The sequence below is a fragment of the Triturus cristatus genome, chromosome 5_1 (assembly GCF_964204655.1).
Source record: "Triturus cristatus chromosome 5_1, aTriCri1.1, whole genome shotgun sequence".
Taxonomy (NCBI): domain Eukaryota; kingdom Metazoa; phylum Chordata; class Amphibia; order Caudata; family Salamandridae; genus Triturus; species Triturus cristatus.
The window spans coordinates 528,004,631-528,024,532 of record NC_140587.1 but is presented as its reverse complement, the minus strand read 5'-3'; the positions used below and the strand labels follow the sequence as shown (position 1 = coordinate 528,024,532).

Genomic DNA, 19,902 nt, shown 5'->3' with positions numbered 1-19,902 from the left:
TGGTACTATAGTTGGAAGCGGTCCCACCGAGGTCCTCAAATCTTTTGAGGTTTCTGTGGTTCTCCCTGTGCCTTACATATCGACTCTTCAGTCCCTGCACAGTAGTTCATTCCTTGAACCCATTCGGCAATATTTGGGGCCCCATTCTAGCACCAGTGATGGGTGATCTCCCATTTCGCAATAATAACATAAATGGCAATTAGCACATGGGTGACCTATGATTAATCCAAGTCGTGTATTACACCCACTAAAGCCATTTGTGAGTCTTTGGTAATCAGGATGTTGGTTACACCTTCAAATATTTTGTAGTGGTGTGCGAAATGTGCGTAATTTCCTTGTGTGTAATTACATGACATTTTGAAAATATTAATCTCAATTACACATAATTACACACTATATTTTAGTGTGAAATGTTTCCTTGCATCAATTTTTGATACAAAGACATATTTTATGCTAAAAAAAAAAGTGCAAAACACATGTGATGCGAACATGGGTCAATTGTGTTCTGTCCATTTGCGTGGTTCTGATGCTTTCACAATATGATTTTTTAGCCTGGGCACTCCAGTTTCACCATGTGGCATAATGACATAATTTCATGTAAAAAGCTTCATGTCAAATTTAAGAAATTAAACAAATTATGTTGAATTAATTGAAATGCTACCCTTGTCTAATATTTTGTGGATGTTAGACAGTTAATGTGAAAGAATGTGGCACTCCTATTTTATGTGGTAACATCTAGCTATGGATAGAGTGTGGCCTCAACAGTTAAAGCTGGAGCGTCAGCTTTTTCTACTGAGTCTTTCATAGTTGCAATGTATACTATAAAATAATTTGAACTGGATCAGACAGAGTCTTATCAATATTATAAATTATCAGGCAGCCCTTTTCCCTGAGGTTCATTCGTCATCTGCAGTTTTGCGCAAGTTGGTGGGTTTTGAGGTAACATTGAGGGTAGGGAGAATTCACTGCAAAGTATTTATATAGTCATGAGATGCCTTCCTTTTTTAGTCATTCTATGATTATCTTGGAGTCCAAGGGATTGAAATCAACGACAGGGGACAGCCTATCTTTGTGTGTATCAAGCGTTTGGTGCTTCTGTAGATAGCAGAAGAATTGAGAGTTGTGGGGTGCATATCCCAAAAAGAGTTGCCTGAAGAATTTAATGTAGCTAGATTCCCAGACATCCCTCAGATGCAATATATCAGTCGGGTCCCAGGATTGGAGTGAAAAATAGTGTGTTTTCAAGATCCTATTCAGAAACTTTCAAGTGATTTCCATGAAGCCCATCCCATCATGTTTGAGATCCCTCCTCATATGTCTGCAACCAAATGTAGATAGGTAAGGGATCTCATTCCAGTATGTAGCACGGCTCACCAGAAATTCAGCTGGATTTTGCCCAATTCTAGTTCTCCCATGATACAAAATTGTGTTTAAAACCTGCCCCTGAAATAAGCTTTGCAACCATATTGGTTTACTCTAATTGACTAAACTGCTTTAAGTGTTGAGCTCATTCTTGAAATTATGTGAGTCTGTGAGATGGGTACTATTCATGCGAAGGAAATATATAGTTTTCACATAATTACTGTTTGCTATGGGCACTCTAAAGCAGATTGTGGATCTGTAACTTTCATCTCCCTAATATTTACGTAACGTGTCATTTCGTTAGAGGTCACTGGATACTTATGAAAACAGACCATGTCACTTTTGGCTTTGTCTTATCATTAAGGCACCTTAACATGCCCAAATATCATTAAGACACCCTGACGACCGAATAATGCATGCAATGCAGGATGGACTGTAGTGAAAATTCCAATACTTGTAGTCTTAAAGCAAAATTCATGGTCTGGTTGATCTTCCTCTTCAGTCAGATCTTCCTAGCACCAGGATACACCCTAAGCATAAATTGCATTCTGTAAATAAAATTAAGTAATTCATTAGAAAATGCATGAGAAAGAGCGTTGATTCAATTTTCAATTAAAATGAAATAATTCACAGACATAGTAATGCAAAGGAAATAAGATTACACATCATGCCTAGGTCAAAAGATATCTGATGTTCTCAGAGAAAGAACCATTGCTGTTCCTCCGAGTGGTATAACCATTCTCAAGCAATATGAAAACCATCCTTCTACAGTGAGAAAAAACATTTGCAAACAGAGAAAGTTTAAGATGGAAGACAGTCTACCTAGGAGTGGGCATCTGAACAAATTAGCAAATTCACCACAAGGTCAGACTGTGTAATGCTCCTAGAGATCACAAAGAACACCAAAACAATATCAAGGAAATTGCAGGCCTCTGTCAGTAAGTGAGCATTAGAGTTCATGGTTCTAATATTAGGAAAATACTGAATATGTAAGACTTTTATGAAATGGTACCCAGTACAATGTAACTTTGTATTCCAAATGAAGGTTACTGCATGGTTTAGGCTTATAAACAGCACATAAATGTCCCACAAGACTTCAAGAACAATGTCATGTGGACAGATGACACCAAAGCAGAGTTATTTAGTTTTAATGCAGGACATGTTTTGCGGAAACTAAACACAACCATTAAATCCACCATTAATTCATATAAATACTACTGCATTCGAAAAGAAAATGGGAGACAATCTGTCCAACAGCTAAAGCTTAACCAAAAGTGGATGGATCAACAGAACAGAATGTCTGAAACAAAATCTGATTTAGCAATGGCCAATCAATAGTTCAAACCGTAGTTCCATAAAGATGCTGTGATAGGGCCTAAAGAGAGCGGTGAATAAACGAATGCCCTCAAATATGTAACTTAAGCAGTTTTATAAAGAGGAATGGGCCCAGATTCCTTCCAGCAAAATTGAGAAACTGACCCTTACAGGAAATGTTTACTTCAAGTTAGTGCTGTTACAGGCGGGTGCACGTTACTGAATGACATTCTTTTTCACATAACATACTAAATATGGGTCGACTTTTTATTTTTGTGCGTTAATAAATTATGAAATAGTAAAATGTGTGTGTCTTATTTGTCACACGCTATAAGATATGTCTACTGTTAGGTCTTAGTGAGGATTGATGAAAGTCAGATATGTCTAAATATATAAAATGATTGCATTCTTAAGAGAGTATCTTTTTCGTTGTCACATCATTGTAAATATTTTTAGCTTCCATTTCAATGTTTCTGACTAATATACTACAAGGTGAGTTACTCAAAGAGTAATTGTATATTCATAAAGCATACATAGTATATGTTAAAAGTGCACTTTTTCTAACATATTATCCATTTTAGTAATAAAAGCATCTTTTCAACGTGCTCTGTGCTTGTTCTTAACATAGTGCTTATTTTGTAAATGAAGAATGTTATATGTTATTTTTAAAGGTTATAACTTGTCTCTCTGATGGATTTTAGGATTTTAACAAATGCCAAACTATATTTTTTGTAGCTGGCTAACAGTGAAAAAAAAGTAAGGGACCTTAGTTCAGAAGTTGGGATCTTGAAGTCCAAACTACAAAAAAAGACAGAAGAAAGCCAAAGGCTGGAAGACCAAATTATGAAACAGCAAGAGGCCTTAAATAAAGCAAGTGTGACTCTAAAAGACACAAAGAAAGCTGCTGCAAACAAGGTACAGGAATTAAATTCTCTTTAACCATAAACAAATAGGTGCTTACTTGTGTGAGCAGATGTCTGTTACAAGTTCATCCTCAGGGGCCTTTGTATACGCATATATAACTTTCCCTATTCTAAAGTCTTCCCGATATGAGAATGAATACTATATGCAGTTATGTCGATATATACATACGCGCATGCATGTGTGTGCATGTGTGTGCGTGTGTGTGAGAGAGAATCTGGATGTGATTGTAAAGTAGACACATTTGTAAAAGGGTGAGGAATAGAAATAAATGCAAGGGTAAATTTACAGACTAATTGTCGCCATGTCTTGAGCTTTAGTCCTGGAGCTAGTTTGTAACACTGCTGTTTTGTTGCTTCTGCGGTTTTTGCTGTCCCATCAGACGGGCTGTAACTTTTTCTAACAACGTCAGTCATACTCCACTTGTCAGGTGGAGGGAGGCAATGAAAAAGACAGTGGAGGAAATTGGCTGGAAAAGTAATTGGATTTTTTTTAAGAACCAAGTGTGTATAAATGTGTTCTTTGGTCAGATGAATTACGTAGAGCACTATTGCAAGATCCACCACTTTTCCAGATGACATAAACCTTGTCTAAGTCTGGGATCACCTGCGGTCCTTTTCTAATTATGGGGCTTTGCTTTATTATTTTGTTATTTGGTTAGGGTCCTGGTTCTGTGAGCTACAGCTTTGTATCTTTAACAGGAATTTCATTGTACTATCTTGGATTTCATAGACTTTTGAAAGTGAAGGCCTTTAGTATCTTCTTGTGCTTTGAGATTTCAAAGCTTCTTAATCCTCTTTAGGTAGAATGCTCCTATGAGAAGCTCCATCTTATGTGTAAGAGTGGCATACTGGCAGACCCTGAGTCTTTCAAAGCTTGTGTGGGAGCAGTTTTCAATTGGAAGCAGGACAATAACTTACAGTGAAATTCAGCTAAATCTGAAGTTGTGCTCAATGGCTCTGATTCCTTTGACTGGTGGAATAATTGGTGGTCTCTGGGTTTTTCTCCCCTCTCTCCCTGCTGGACTGGTGGCACGGAATTTGGTACTGAAACTGGACAACCAAATTTCTTTTAAATCTCAAATTTCAGGGGTGGTAGAGTCCTGCTTTTCTACTCTCAAGTCCCTTGAGGAATTCCTTCAGTTATTGCCATTTGAAGCCCAATGTATGGTGATCCATGCTTTATTTACCTCAAGGCTGGATTGCGCGAATGCCCTTTTCTTGGGCTTACTGGATACTTCAGTCAAGCGCCTACAAGTGGTCCAAAATACAGCAGCACGGATTTTATTGAAACTTGCAAGCCGTACTTCAATGTCCTCTCATTTGCGCATGCTTCATTGGCTAGGTATTAAAAAGAGGATTCTGTTTAAATCTTTGGTCCTTGTGCATCAGGCGTTCTGCAAATCAGGCCCGCTGTATCTTTCGGAGCAAATAAGGTCTTATAAACCAGGGAGAATTTTGCACTCCTCCGAACTTCTCCTTACGGTGGTTCTTTCTTATCGTCGTTCCAGGAGAGGTGGTTCCTCCTTCTCAATCCTAGCCTGCTGGGCATGGAATACTCTCCCGGTGGGCCTTCCGGCCATCCAAAAGGACCATCTATTTCAGAAAGCCTTGAAAACTTTTCTCTTTATCATACTGTAGGGTTTGTTGGCAGAACTGTAGGTTTCTGAGCACCGGGACACACTTTTGGGTACCTGTGTGCTTTATAAATCCGATCATTCTCTTTGAAACTGCATTTTAAACTCCACTAGATATTAGCCAATGTCTTTTCGTTGGAAATATTACTCTGCGTCATTGTCTTTGCACACAGATTAAAGATGATTTCTGTGAAACATTGATCAGAGGTCTGGTCAATTATCACAGCATCTTAAAAAAAAAAAGCTGATACACATTTTCATAATTATTTTCTGAAGTAGCGTTTGACATAAGTTTAGTTTGAGGCCTTGTTGCTCGATTGGCATAATTCAATGCTGGATTTATGCGTCCGTGGTTAATGACTCTGTCATTTCAATTCTGATGACGGGTAATCCAGCCTCTCACCTGAGGAAGTAATCTTGTCCTAGATAGAGTAGGAATGTCTGAAAAATCTATGAAACACAGTGCACAGGAAACAGAGCTTCTGGTAAGTTTAAGAGCCTTTGGCCCACCCCAGAGGCGCTACTGGAGACAAATTTCGGAGGGGGAGGAGGGGGAGTTCTACTCAAAATTTCAGGGGGGGGGGGCTTAATAAATAGCCGAGTTTGTGTGCTGTGCCCGTTTGGGTGCACTGCATACAGAGCTTTACTCTGCTTTTCACTTCCACTTGATCAGCCAATTAGGCACATGCGCGTTTTCAGGGTTGTACGAATCGCAACCAACCCCCAACTCTCTTGTTGCTCCGTGAGGAGATTGCTCAAAAACAAGTGAATGTGTTTCTATGGTTAGAAATGCACACGCAAATATTTCATGATCAAAATTCGGGGACTTACAAGTGAACACGAGCCCCACGGGCACTCCTGGGGCACTCTCCTTTACAGCGTCAGGGGCCTGGGTATGTGCCGTGCGTTAACATGGCTGAGGTGGGCGTGCTCACGGGCCTGGTGACCTGCCCTGTCCTGATCAGTTACACAACTCTCAGTATACTCTCGTGGCTTTCCCTGGCAAGCAGAACTAATAGTTTCAGTAACGATTCCGAGCCTGTCCAACATCTGCTTTCAGTTTACTATGAAAACTCTGCCTCTGATCTCATGTGTTGAACTACTGTATGTTTGCCACTGTCTATTTCCTGTGAAAAAACTCCCTTGAACAATAATAGCTTTTGTTCCTAACCTTGCAGCCACTGGAGCAGCTGAACAAATATCTTCCAAGCCTCTATTCGAAATAATTTATTCTGCGTATAAGTTTGTGTAGAGTCATTTGGGTTATTGAATGTTTCATCATTTGGAAATCAAATCGCAGGATCTGGGGCTATTCAGACGGTTATCTAATCGCTCCCTCATGCTTAACTCTTTTAAAAGCATTTCCTTCGGCATACATCATCTCCTCTCCCGGGCCGCCTAAGCAGCCCCTTTCATGCTTTGGTGAGCCCTAATATATTGTACCAGCGCACACTTTAACTGCCAGGCACTTCTTCTGCGTTTCCTCGCTTGTCACTGTTAATTATTGGAGTTGGCTCAGGAACAGAGCCCCACTTCAGATTGTAATGAGCCTTTCTGACTTGCCAAATCTAGTCAATAGTACCACAGTCCAGAGCCCGTTATTCACAGGAAGGTTTCTTGATGTGCTTGGGCATTTTTTTTTTGTCCCAAGTTAGCACTACTAACTGGGTCGGTATTAATAGCCCTAATTTCATTTTATATTCATGGTATCCTTAAATCAGGATTCTGTTGAATAGTTAGCCCATCGAATGTGCTCCTTTAAAGTTCACTGCTTAATTTGTAAAATATATTTAGCTGCTCAAAGTTTTGTCTTAGGAACCCGCTGCCAGATGCCGAGGGCACGGACTGTTAAGGCTGTGGGGACTTGATTCCACCGCGTGCCTCTTTTCACCAGCTTCCCACTCCCTGCCTCTTTCCTTCACTCTTGCAGGTTCCTTTTCATCCATGCTTTCTTCCTCTGTCAGTTTTCCTACCTTTCTCTTCCTTACCATGAGCCAGAGTGTATGCTCACAATTCAAGAGTGGGGGCAGAGAAGGAGTGTGATTTGAGGTGACTGTTGAAACAGCAGGTAACAGGTTCCAGTAACATGGGGTTAAATAATTGAATAGTTTCCCCAAAAGCCGATCCATCGGCTTGGGAATGAAGATTGAGTGGGTCTGCTGCCCTTGGCACTATATTTGATGAATAATGTGGAATGTGGGATGAGAAACATGCCCTTCAATGGTGAAATGCATGATGTGGAAAATACAACACTTTGGAATCTTCCCTTTTGATGGCTAGTTGCAAATGAAGGTAGAACAAATTCTGGCATTAAATAGAGGAGAAAAAGAGACAGATACTGCAGCCACACTAGCGGCTTCAGTAACTATGTAGGGACTGCCACAAAATTGAAGGTAGTGGGACCAAGTTGCAACAGGGCTAGGGAGACATTTGCTGTGAATCTATGCAAACGTCCCCAAAGTTTGAGCATGTCTGATGCGAATGTCAGGTTAATGCCACTCTAGCTCCCAATCATTTTTAAGAGCATTAACAGGTGTGTGACTAAGTCCCATTAACCTTTGGTCAAAAAGAGGGACTGCATGTTTCTTCTTGATTTCAACCAAAGGGATCCCAAGGGTTATTGGGTTACATTTTAGAAAGCTGATACTGATTCAGTCATTCACGTCACAGGATAATGAGAGGTTCACAGTAATCCATCTATCCCCTGCAAAGTTATAGAAATGGAAAACAGATTATTGGATAACATCCACATGTGGGAGAAGACTCTCCTTAAAAATAATCTGAATGTTTACACCAGCAACTCAATGTGTCAGTAAATACGTCTTCCAACTGAGTGTTGCTAGGGCCCCAATTTATCACACTGTGGAGCAGAATTCCTTGTTTAAGAGGATTATAGAACATTGAGCTCAACACTTGGAAAAAAGTCTTTCGGGGAAACCCTGATATTCAGCTTGCAGATCTTCTGAAACAAACAGCAAAAGCCGCTCTCGCGGTGTCCCGAATATTGTTTGTATCAATAATGTACTATTTGAGTCGAGCGCATTTCCTGCAGTGTGGCATGCATGCTGATTTTTCACGGTTTGATGGGTTTTTTTTTTCCCGGATGGAGCATCATTTTTAAGATTAATATAAAGGATCATAAACCCTGTTGCTCCCACACGTGCTGTGTACATGACAGGGATGTGGACCGAGCACAGGTGTGACCTCCAGCGGGTCCTTAGCTAATTGATTCAAGAGGAAGAAGAGCTGGGCTTCGAGTGGTCCACCCGAACAATTACCAGTAGCAATCATAATCTGGAATGGATCTTTCGTGAGGGCTACTAAAGCGCTTTGTTCCATGCTTTCGAAGTATCCCCACAAAGGTTTTCACTTTTTTATTGTGTCACCTATCGTCAGTCTGTGTAATGAAAAGTAGTCTTGACTTTTATCAGTCTTGAAAGACAAGACACAACCCACTCTATGGTCTTAGAGTTTCTATGAACAGCAAAGGCCAGTGCCAAGAGCTGCAGGCTTCTTAGCTGATTTTAGATGTTGAATAATTTACCTTTTAACTACTAAGACACTCAGGTGCCTTCTTTTTTTCTGAACCTATCAAAAAATTACAACACAAACTGGTCATCTTCTCACTGGTGCTACACAGAACCGCTTTTCTTTCTTAATAGGAGGCCCTGTGATTCATTACACCTTCTTCGGATTGTTAAAACCCTTAATATCATGGCTATAACGAAGCTCTTTTCCTTTGTTAAACAAATATATTCATGTTTGTAAGTCATCTGTCTAAGCGCCACAGAGCCTGCCGGATGCCAGTACGCTATAACATAGCATTGAAATCACATTACAAATGGAAATGAAAGATGCAGTGTGTGGTGTAAAGTGCATGCCTTCACATCGCACTTAAGAGATATGTTGTACAACACGCTGTGAACTGGCCTGCACCGCGAGTCTGATAAAAATACAAGTGTTACAAGTCAGGACATGGGCTGAAGGGTTGAGGAGCCCAGGAGCTAGGGCAGAGTTCAACATCTTGCGGGATGACGTCTCATGGCACGCATCCTTAATAGGCAGCACGTCATCTACTGCGAGCTGACGTCTCCTCATGGCACGCATCACGTCATCGCAGCGGCTTGTGTGTTGGGAGTGACCTTGAGTGTGTTTGTATAGACCTCTGTAACAATTATTCCGGGGTCTGTGATGGAAAACACTCTGAAACGCTGATAGAAACTCTGCATAAGATGAGCTTTCGAAGACAAAGGGTAATTAAATCCTGTGATGTAATTATGAAAAATATCAGGTAACCATCTGCCATGCAATAACAGAATAAGAAGAGATATTTGCTGAAAACTTGGCCTGGTGCTCTGCCAAGTGAGACCGTTCGTTATGCGTGCAGGGTGAAGGTCAAGGAGATACCTTAACTCCATCAATCCTGCGGACAGTTACAAATGACCTTTCACTTCCCATAAGACATTCAATATTCCGAATTGGAGAGATACATTTTTCTGTGTTTAGAAATGACGAAAGGTGCATTTAATGGGTGGTGGAATCTCCCACATGGCTCATTTTTTTCCCCCGAAATGCTCCCTGGATCTGGCAGGATGTGCACGAGCGAATTTACAAAAACAGGCACATACTAAAAAAAAATCAATACTTCATGTAGTACCGACGTCACATTATCTTCCTGAGTCAGGTATTGATCAAGAGTTAAAAAATGTAAAACATTTGTTGGGTCTGTTTTAAGAGTGAGAAGTACATCACACCTGAAAGAGAGCAGTTATTTTTGCCTTTATTCTCTTAAGTGAAACAAAAAACAAAATTTGGATTATTGCTTCCAGAGGCGTGGTGTATCAAGTGGTGGGAGGGGCTAAGGTGATAACCTCCTGGTTTCGTCCAGCTAGGAGAGGAAGCAGCCAACATCCTGAAAGGTGTCAGTCATTCCGCTGCACAGCATGGGCCTCCCTTCTGGAAGCCAAAAACAGATGATTTACATTATGTTATGACCTGTTCGCATTCCCTTCGTATTCCCAGGGAGGAATGTAAATATTTTATCAAGGAATCTTCTGAAGGCATGAGGCCGAATTTTGCGTTGGTGCAAACGAACAGGAAAGACTCATTTGTATAGTTTGCACTGCTTGGGGCAGATTTGTCAAGACTGCGCTGCCGCAGATTCAACGCTGCCTTTTTGCTGGAAATGTGCAAGTTTTTAGTATTATGCTCCACTTTGCATGAAGGTGGCATAACAATGACGTGCTGGAGCCAGCAGCCATGGTCTTTTTGTGCAGCGCCCTACCTACTAAAATTGGTAGACTATGCATTGGGTCAAAAAATAACACCACTTTGAGGTATGCTCAAAGTTGTTGAACTATATTTATTTCTCGAAGCAGTTCACACATTGCATGCACTCTGCACTGTCCAGCATACATCCAATGTGTGAAGTGTTTAAAAAAAACTGTCTAGGCATAGGATTTTAGATTGTAAAGGTATACAGTACAAAACCATTGCTACACAAGACTACACAAGACACACACCCCTTTATACTGTGGTGCATTATGGTGCAAAGGTGTGTGCATGGCACTAGGCAGCAGTTTGTGCACCAGTGCAGGGAAAGAGAGCAGCAGTGGGCCATAGGTAGTAATATAACTGCACTGTTCTCTTTCCCTTGTGCAATGCAGTGCATAACCTTTGATTGCAGTGTTGCACTGTGGAATGTTTTTGTAAATCTTCCCCCTTATGGAATATGGAATACGGCAAAATGTGTTGCTTCAGTTCCTATCACTGAACCATTTTGTCTCCTGGGCAATAACCGAAGAAACTATGGGGCATTTCAGCAAGCTGGCGATGAAAAATTATCGCCGCTTTAGAGTCCGTTTTCGGATGAAAAGCGGCGATAATTTCATCTCTTAATCATCAAGGTCACGCTAACGCGTGATTCCTTGGTCTAGCTCCCTTTCCCATAACACCCACCTTTGCATCTCTAATGAGATGCAAAGTGGGCGTTCCGTCCCAAAATAACTGGAGAAATGTCGCTAAGCGACATTTCTCCAATTGTCAAGGGAATCGCTAACAGACATAGCGATAAGAAAAGTAGCGCTAACTACAGTTAACGCTACTTTCCTTACGCCTGCTTTCACCCTGACTTAGCCATTATATCCAATGTAAGGTGGATATAATGGCTAAGTATGCCCTGCCTTATCAGCAAGCTAACGCCAAAATGTGTGCGATTATCGCTGGATTTCCAGTGATAATCTCACTTTTGGCTGTTAGCGCGAGGAATTTTATCGCTTTTGAGATAAGCGTTGCTGATAGCACGCTATCTCAGTGATTAAATTCCACGATAGCCGGCGATAATTATCCTAGCGCTAAGTGCGCTTAGCGATAATTATCGCCGGCCCTTGCTGATATGCCCCTAATTGTGGGATGGGGTGTGTGTCGTCCTCTCTTTACCTCCGGGGCACATATATAGCTACCCTCAGCCATGTACTTTAGATGATGGTGATGAGCGAGGTGTGCCTTTGAGGGCATGTGTCCGGTGTTCAGAGTATGAACGGAAAATGTTCCTTGTGAAAAAAAGGTTTTATGAGGATAAATATGTACAACACGATTATAATAAGGAAATCTCTACGTAATAAAATTGAATATGAAAACATTACAGCTGTCATCAAAATATATGCATGGGTCACTTTTTACAGCCAATGAAAGGATGTAGTGGCTCTTTAAAGATTTAAGTAGGCTGAGAGTTGGGTACCCACATAGTGGAAGATGAGAGTACATTTAGCTTCCCAGTTATCCACGGTGGAGAAATGTGAGGAACCGAGTCAACATGTATTCCACTGCTGCAAAGTCTATGGTTCCCTTTATGTAGTTTGCAGTGGAGGAAAGTGGTTGGACCTTTGTTCACCATGTACAGCGCACATACTGCTTCTACATTTTTATAAATGCGCTATAGATGCTCCTCATTGTTTTTAAACAGAGCAATCTGTCTTTAAACAGTTGCATCCTTTGAAATAGAAATTAAATGATTCATTTTGTTTCAGACTCAGCCCCGTTTTTCATGTTTGAAATATAATTTGTCCATTACTTATGCTTCGTGCACCCGGATTTATACTATATATTTCTTACTTTTCCATCAATGTTTATGGATATTTATTTGGTGCTCCTCTTGTTTGTATTTATCCATGTTTATTTGTGTTCTGTGAAAAGTTGAAATTGCACCTAGAGAATTTCCACACTCATGTAATGATAAATGTGCAGTCACACTAAGGTGCTTGTCCTGTAATAGCAAAACTTTAAGCAGACGTTCACTGCTAGAAAAACATCAGAATTATAGTGCACACACATGGGCACCTCTGAAGTTACTTCCAGGAATGTCGTCCACTGTAACCCCCCTGCTGTGTGCCTGCACACGCATTGATAGGAAAGTCATGAAAGACAGTACGGAGAGACACTCTATAGAACTACAGCTGTCTGTGTTTTTCCGTGTTCTATACATTAATGTAGACTGGGAAACAATGATGTATGTATGTATTTTTACGTGTAAAAACTAAAAAGTTGAAAACAGTTTGACGTCAGTGTGTTACACGTGTTGCAGTGGTGCAAACATTTATTTTGAAGCAAGGTCTGATTTCTTGATAACCTGTCAGTCAGGCCCCTTCCAGTGCCGTGTATAGTTCCTGTGACGTGGCCCGGTTCTGAACATGATTGTTTTCAGTAGTGCTTTTGCGGTGGCATTCGCCTCTATCTCTTTAGAGGTCAGTAAGGGGCAGGTAAGTGTTTTGTTTTCCTTTTGACCAAAATGCAAATACAAGGCATTAAAACGCTGAAAAGAAAATATTTTATTATGGGGCGAAAGTCTGAAAACCTTCCTTTGTAAATTTCAAATTCAATTTCTTCCTTTGTAACGTTTTAAAATAAGTCACTGTTCAACCCCAATGTTCTTTTACAGATACGTATCATGAGACTGCCATTAACATATCGCAGACAAGCAATGTACAACTTCTTGCCTAGTTCCATGTTTTTATTGCAGTGGGATTTATAGAGACTCCGTGCATACGCAATCATTGTAGCCGTGAAATTATTTTATCAATTGTTCAAATTCACCCTGCACGATTTTGTGGCTTGTCTTATGGAGAGTTGGACTCATGATTTCCTCCAATCTAAGGTTTTGAACCACAGCACAGTAATCTTACACTACTTTGGCGATGTTTACATAAAAGAAAGATGTTTTTGTCCTCATAATAAATAGTAAGACAGAACTTTTTCTTTCATAGTGCAAAAAAACCCGTTCAAAATCAGTGTATGTATTCTTTTCTTCTTACACAAAATATAAGTGTGAACCATTTAAAAAACAAAGGATGCACAGGTAAAAATGTTTTCTAATCAATAGACATGTCATTCACAGTTTCATTGGGTTGGTATACGTTTGCAGTGCAGATACTGGAGTTCTAGCGTTTTACTATACATTTTAAGTCTAATGTTTACAGTTTACGGTTAATTTGGATTATTTTTGCCTAGAACTGAATCTTCTCACAATGTGAATGGGGAGCAAACATCTATGCTTTATTCTTACTGTACAGTCAACAAAATCAGTGCAAAGTGGATTCCCTCCGTGTATTATATGCAGCAGTACAAAGGTTGCCCTATGTAGCGGCCATAGTGACTTTTACCGCAGCAAAAAGCAGTTTCTTAAGTAGTGCATTCAAGGGGTAAGGAATGAGTAATTCAAATTACATTAATGAAGTTCGCCCTTTTAACCTGTTGACGTCTGGCGCGTACTTTTCTCATGGCTTGCACCTTTATGCACTAAATTGTTTTGAGTTTCGTGTGAAAGGAATTATGGAAAATACATTACATTCCAATAGCCATGCGATCTAGCAGGGACTTGTCTTGCAGTCAATTGTTAAAATAGGTAACAAGAGTAGTTTTAAAAAAAATGACATGCTGTTTTCTTTTTAAAGCTTGTTTCACGTTAATTTGCAGATTTACGCGAGGGAGAGTAAACACGAGGTCCTGCAGAAAGAGCTGGCGGATGCCCAAAATCAGTATTCTTCATGTTATGATGAGGTATTTAATTCTTAATTGTTTTTGTCAAATGCAGACAACCCTTTCATAGGTTAATTGTTTTATTTTACGTGTTTGATGCTAAAAAGAGCGGGGTGGGTTTAGAGGAAGCATTGCACATTTCAAGCCAAATGTACTGAGGAGAGAATGACTTCCACAAAATGCATAATTTTCCAGCATTAAGCAAACCCGAAGTCAAAATATAAGTCGAACAAAAAGTGCCCTTGAGTTTCAAAGCCAGTGACAATACAGAAGTATAAACATGTGTATATGTCAGTACATAAGTATAAACCTGTGAAAGTTGAGAGGCGAGGAAGATTTGTACTTTTGCACGAGTACCATTTACGAAATCTGCCCAGGTGGCAGAGATTTATGGAGACGAGGCAAACCCATTTCTCACCTAACGGTGCATCACAAATTGCCTCGTTCCCAACCTGGAGGAGAGGGCGCGAGCCGTCCGCTCCACGTCTGCCTCGAGAAGCCTGGCGGTTGACGCTGCGCGGCGGGGCTGCGTCGCCCTGTGGAGGAAAGGATGAAGGGGATATTCAGTCGTAGAAATACTGCCTTCAGCATGCCGGGAGGCGACGTACATCCGTTCTGCTATTGTTCATCGCATGTAATCATGCATTTGTTCAGGGAATGGCTGGCAGACCTCACACCAGCCATCACCTGCTCTAACAGTACGTCAATGTGAGAGACTCACTTTGTTTTCTTCTAACGCTGGTTCCCGCCATCGCGCCACTTGCCTCTCAGCTTTAATTCTCCTGTATACGCAGTGCAGGTGTTTAATAGAGCTCTGCATGTCGCGCTGAACACCATGCATCATCGCAGAGGATGTGTGATGGGTAAGGGAGTAAGGTAAACTCGTGAACAGGATTTTTACCATATCACTAAATTGACAAGAGTACTTGGGCCAAATAATGAAACTTAGGCAACATTGAGAGAGGTAGAATCAATACATTATTTAACTAGTTTTTGTTTATTTGGTAGAATATAATTAATTCATTTATGCATACGTTTTGAAAAGTGCAGATGCACCCGCAACATGCTTCAAAGTGCTCGTGGAGACTGCGGAGTAAATATAGGAGAAACAATAGAATGAGAGCTTTGGCTAATTGAAGTGTCAGGGTTTGGTGGAATGAGTGAGTTCTTGTCCGATGTTTGCATAATATCCTGAAGGTTACCCCACGTAGGAGCTTGGACAATAGGTTTTCAAGGTGATATATACAAAATGGGGGACTTTCTAACAGCTGTTTGTATCAGTGACAAACAGCGTTGGCAGGACATTGTTAGGCCTCTGGTTGGATTGTAAAGGAGGCATAGTTTAGAACGGTTGTCAGGCTAATTCTTATGTTATTACCTATGTACCAGACAGAGAGTTTTAATCCAGTCCTTCATTCGACTGGCAACCAGTGGAGTGGTATCAACGCAGGCAACACTTTGATCCTACAAGAAAGTCATGTTTCCAAAACCAGCCATACAGAAAAGTTTTCAGGTCTTTGAGATTTTCTCACCATACGTCAAGACAGACCTCCAAATGGTGCAGAGCTCCAGGACACTCCTTGGAGTAACAGTGCGTTTTGCAAATGCCTGTTCATTCATAAATCATTAATGTATTCAATGCTTTAAAAGGCCACCATGAGGACAATACGGATGAATGAACGGTATCCATGCAGGCAAGAGAGGTGAAATAACCCGTACTAGGTCACATTGTTGACCTGTGTGGTGAAGGAGAAATCTGTGTTGCACATGACTCCACGATTTCAGACCAAACTTGAAGAAATTAGCAGACTACCAAAAAGCGGGGTATTCATTGCTTATCCTGTTCTGCAAAGTTTGGTGTGTCCCGTCTTGAGCATCAAGTTAGTCTCATGTTTATTGTAGGTAAATGTAACCTGAAGCCTGTTCAGTGCTTCCATATCAGATGAGAAAAATGTGAGAATACAAGAAAAAGATGTGGTGGAGCTCTAAGCACTGATTGAAGCATTGCTATCTATCTCCATAATGTCAGATTTGATCCACATTATAGCTTGCACCATTGATGAGTTGGATAAATTCAGCAAATATTTCAAACACTGCCCTTCAGTCAAATCTCAGGAGTAATTCCTCACCAAGCAGAGGACCTCCATGCCATATAAGATCTTTGCATGAACCATGGCTTCATATGCTGTTAGAACATGGGTTAACGTTGGACCACCAAAATATGTGATGACAAGGTCTGTGTGTATTTCATAGATTTAAGTGTGTAATTTCCATTTGAGTTCATTCAGAAAATTCATGCCCCGATATCTATAGGCACATGCTTCATTCACCATTGCCATAAGAATATACCCAGGGGTGGCTCCTCTGCTAAGGTGGAGAGACGTCGCCCCACTGCTGTTTGAGCAGGAAAAATAGAATGATAATAACTACGTTATCATTTTATTTTTCGCAGGTCAGGGCTGGGTTAGAGCGGGGTGGGGCTGGAGGCACAGGGGTATGAGTGGTTAGCACACTCCAAGTGCGCATGACTGCTTGGCCCGCGGTATAGTCATGCACACTTTGCATGTTTCCCACCAGGCTGCTTCCTGGTTCCGGGACTCCCCGAGAAGCAGAGGCGAGATAGGGACAGCGAAAGAGGTAACTGGTATTTTTTTATTATTATTTAGTCCCCCCACCCCTCCACACTCATTCCTACCAGCCGCTACTGGAAATACCATGGCAACGGCTTAATCCTACAACCAAATCTAGGGTGCTTATTTTCTCCATATCTACTGTCAACTTATTGATTTCACAATATTTATGAAATGCAGATAGCTTTCTCTGCATCCTAGTTCGTGAACCATCTATTATCACTAGCAGGCCTACATGTAGGAGGCATGAAATGTGGGTGTTGGAAATGGCCCTTTTTGCAGGGTTATCCCCAAACTTTTTGCTTCTGCCTCCTTCGTTTTTCCTGACCTGTGGTTGTTGGCTATAGAACTCTGGGCATTTTACCACTGCTGATCAGTGGTAAAGTGCATATGCTCTCTGTGTAAATTGTTAATGTGATTGGTTATCCATGATTGGTATAGTTGTTTTACCAGTAGGGCCCTAGTAAAGTGCACTGCCAGGACTGTTAATTCAAATACTACTAGTGGGCTTACAGCACTGATTGTGCCACCCACATAAGTAGCCCTGAAAAGAGGTCTCATTCCTGCCATCGCAGTGCCTGCACGCAGTTTGTTAACTGCCATGTTGACCTGGCCTGTGTACCCACTTGCCAGGCCTGACCCTTCGCTTTTCTTACACATTGGACACCCCTATGGTAGGCCCAAGGTACCCCCCTGGGCAGGGTGCAGTGTATGTGAAAGGTAGGACATGTACTAGTGTGGGTAACATGTCCCGATAGTGAAATACTGCCAATTTCGTATTTCACTATTGAAAGGCTATCTTGCCCATAAGACAGAATGGGAAATGCTGTGTAACATGTTTACCTGCATATCTTCCCACAGGAGTGAGATAGAAAATTGGAGTCTGGTATCCCTGAACTCAGAATTTAATAACACATTTTTTAGGAGGGATGGTTTTTAAATTCCGCGTTTGAAAATAGCACTTTTAGAAAGTGGCTATTTTCTTGTTCAACCTTTCTGTGTGCCTCTGCCTGTTTGTGGATTGACTGTCTGGTTTGAGAGTGACAGGGGCTGGGTGAGTCAGCACTAGGTTGAATAGGCAGATCTGCATTTGGAGTGGTGGGAGGAGTAGCACCTGGGCCTGAATAGGGCTGTGCCTGCCTTCGACAATGCTGGCTCCACCTCCTGCAGTGCATCTGATGGCCCTGGCCCACACTGACAAAGGAAGAAGCTGTGCACTGGCAGAGTGCACTCAGAACTGGTTTGGACTGGGTGCAGGACCCCTCACACATAGAGAACATAGACTTTTGGGGTATAAATATGAGCGCTGAAACCGCTGAACTTTAGATCATCCTGGAATTCAAGAGGAATATTTGCAGAGGAGAAGAGCTAGAGAGACTGAAGATAAGGACTGCCCTTGCTGTGTGTTCTGGGGCTAAAATGCAGTTGCTATTCTGCCAAGGAGAGGAGAAGGACTTTGCTGTGTCCCCTGCTTGAAGAAGATCTCCAAGGGCCTGAGAAGAGCTGGCCTCCTGTTTTGAAGTCCCAGGAACAAAAGGACTTCACCCCCATCTCCCCCTGAACTCTGCTGTGTGAGTTCTGACCTGCCTAGAGTGCTTGATCCAGTTGTGGGGCCTCTGGAGGTTGTTTTCTGCTGTTTGAGAGCTGGAAGAAGAAGAAGCGTGAAAAGAACTGCAAAACCCGTCGCATCCTTCTTCTTGCGGTACATTTCAACGGCGCATCTCGACAGCACGAGAAGAGTTCGGCTGAAGAGGACCGACGCTGCGCAGCGCCGCTGCATCAATCACATCCCGAAGACCTACGCATCATACCTGTGCGAGACGCTTTCCCGATGCATCACCTGCGAACCGGAACCGGCACGAAGACTCGACGCATCACTCCCCCTACAGACCGGACTCAATGCAACCTGTCTGCTGCGTGCAGCGGGGCTGTCGCATCTCCTCCCCAGGGTCTCAGGAGTGTCACATCGCTTTGTTTTCCTACGCTGCAGCTTGGGAACTTTTGTCGCATCTCCAGGTACTTTTGTGAACAGTTACACATCCATAGATTTCTATGGTACAAGTTCTTGAAACCTTTTTGAAAGTCATATTTTTAACTAGGTATGTTGGATTTTTGTCATTGGATTTTTGTCGTTTTGGTCTTTTGTAGTTTAGATAAAGATGCTTTATTTTTCTAAACTGGTTTGGTGTCCATTTGTGGTGTTTTCACTGGGTTACTGTGAGTGTTGGTACAAATACTTTAAACATTGTCTTTGGGATAAGCCTGTTTGCTCATGCCAAGCTACCAAGGGGGTGAGCAGGGGTTATCTAAAGAGTGTATCCCCCTTACCCTGACTAGAAGCAAGGGTCCCTATTTGGTCAAAGGTACCTATCTCTGCCAACTAGAGACCCCCATTTCTAACAGTGGGCATCTCCTATCCTTGGAGAGAGTGAAGCTGTTTTTAAGGAAGTTGGGGTAAAAGAGCAAATAGAGTCATGGCTAAAACACAACCCTGTTTAGGTTATTCTTAATTGGAATTTTATTTGACAAATATCATCTAGCTCTATCTCCACCCTTGCCCACTTTGCCCATATAATTCTTGGAGTTCGTGGCACCGCACCATGTGGAGCGAGCCTCTATTAACCATTAAAAAAACACAAGCAATTTAACTCTGTGCGCAAAGTAGGAGTCAGAAATTGACAGCAATAATAAAGTAGTTTTGTTTTGTGTAAATTAAATGCCTGTGCACATAACCTCTAACCTCGTGGGTAGGAGAGTGCATATGCACTAGGTACACACGTGTGGTCCTATCGCTCCTCTCCATCACTGTGCCGAGGGGTAGAGACGATGTAGCAACACCATGGTAAGTGTCCTTGGTTTTGTGTGCATTTTCAGTGCGGTTCAACAAACACTGTACTTTTCTTGAGAGCTACCTGAATGTCTTTATGCACAGTATCCTCTTCTCAAAGGTTCGAAAATGTTACCAACAAGTGATTTAGACTGCAATGGCACTCCATTAATGTCCTT

The 19,902-nt window shown here is 41.6% G+C and overlaps 1 protein-coding gene across 4 annotated transcripts in view; it reads left to right on the top strand.

Moving 5' to 3' along the window:
* Nucleotides 1–19,902, top strand: part of LOC146831152 (uncharacterized) — a 1,851,363-nt gene that overhangs the window by 570,621 nt on the left and 1,260,840 nt on the right. For all 4 annotated transcript variants that reach the window (XM_085605390.1, XM_085605389.1, XM_085605391.1 and 1 more), the window contains 2 exons: nt 3,412–3,591; nt 14,204–14,287. In XM_085605390.1, the coding sequence (XP_085461516.1) occupies nt 3,412–3,591; nt 14,204–14,287 (264 nt within the window). The remainder of the gene's footprint in view (nt 1–3,411; nt 3,592–14,203; nt 14,288–19,902) is intronic.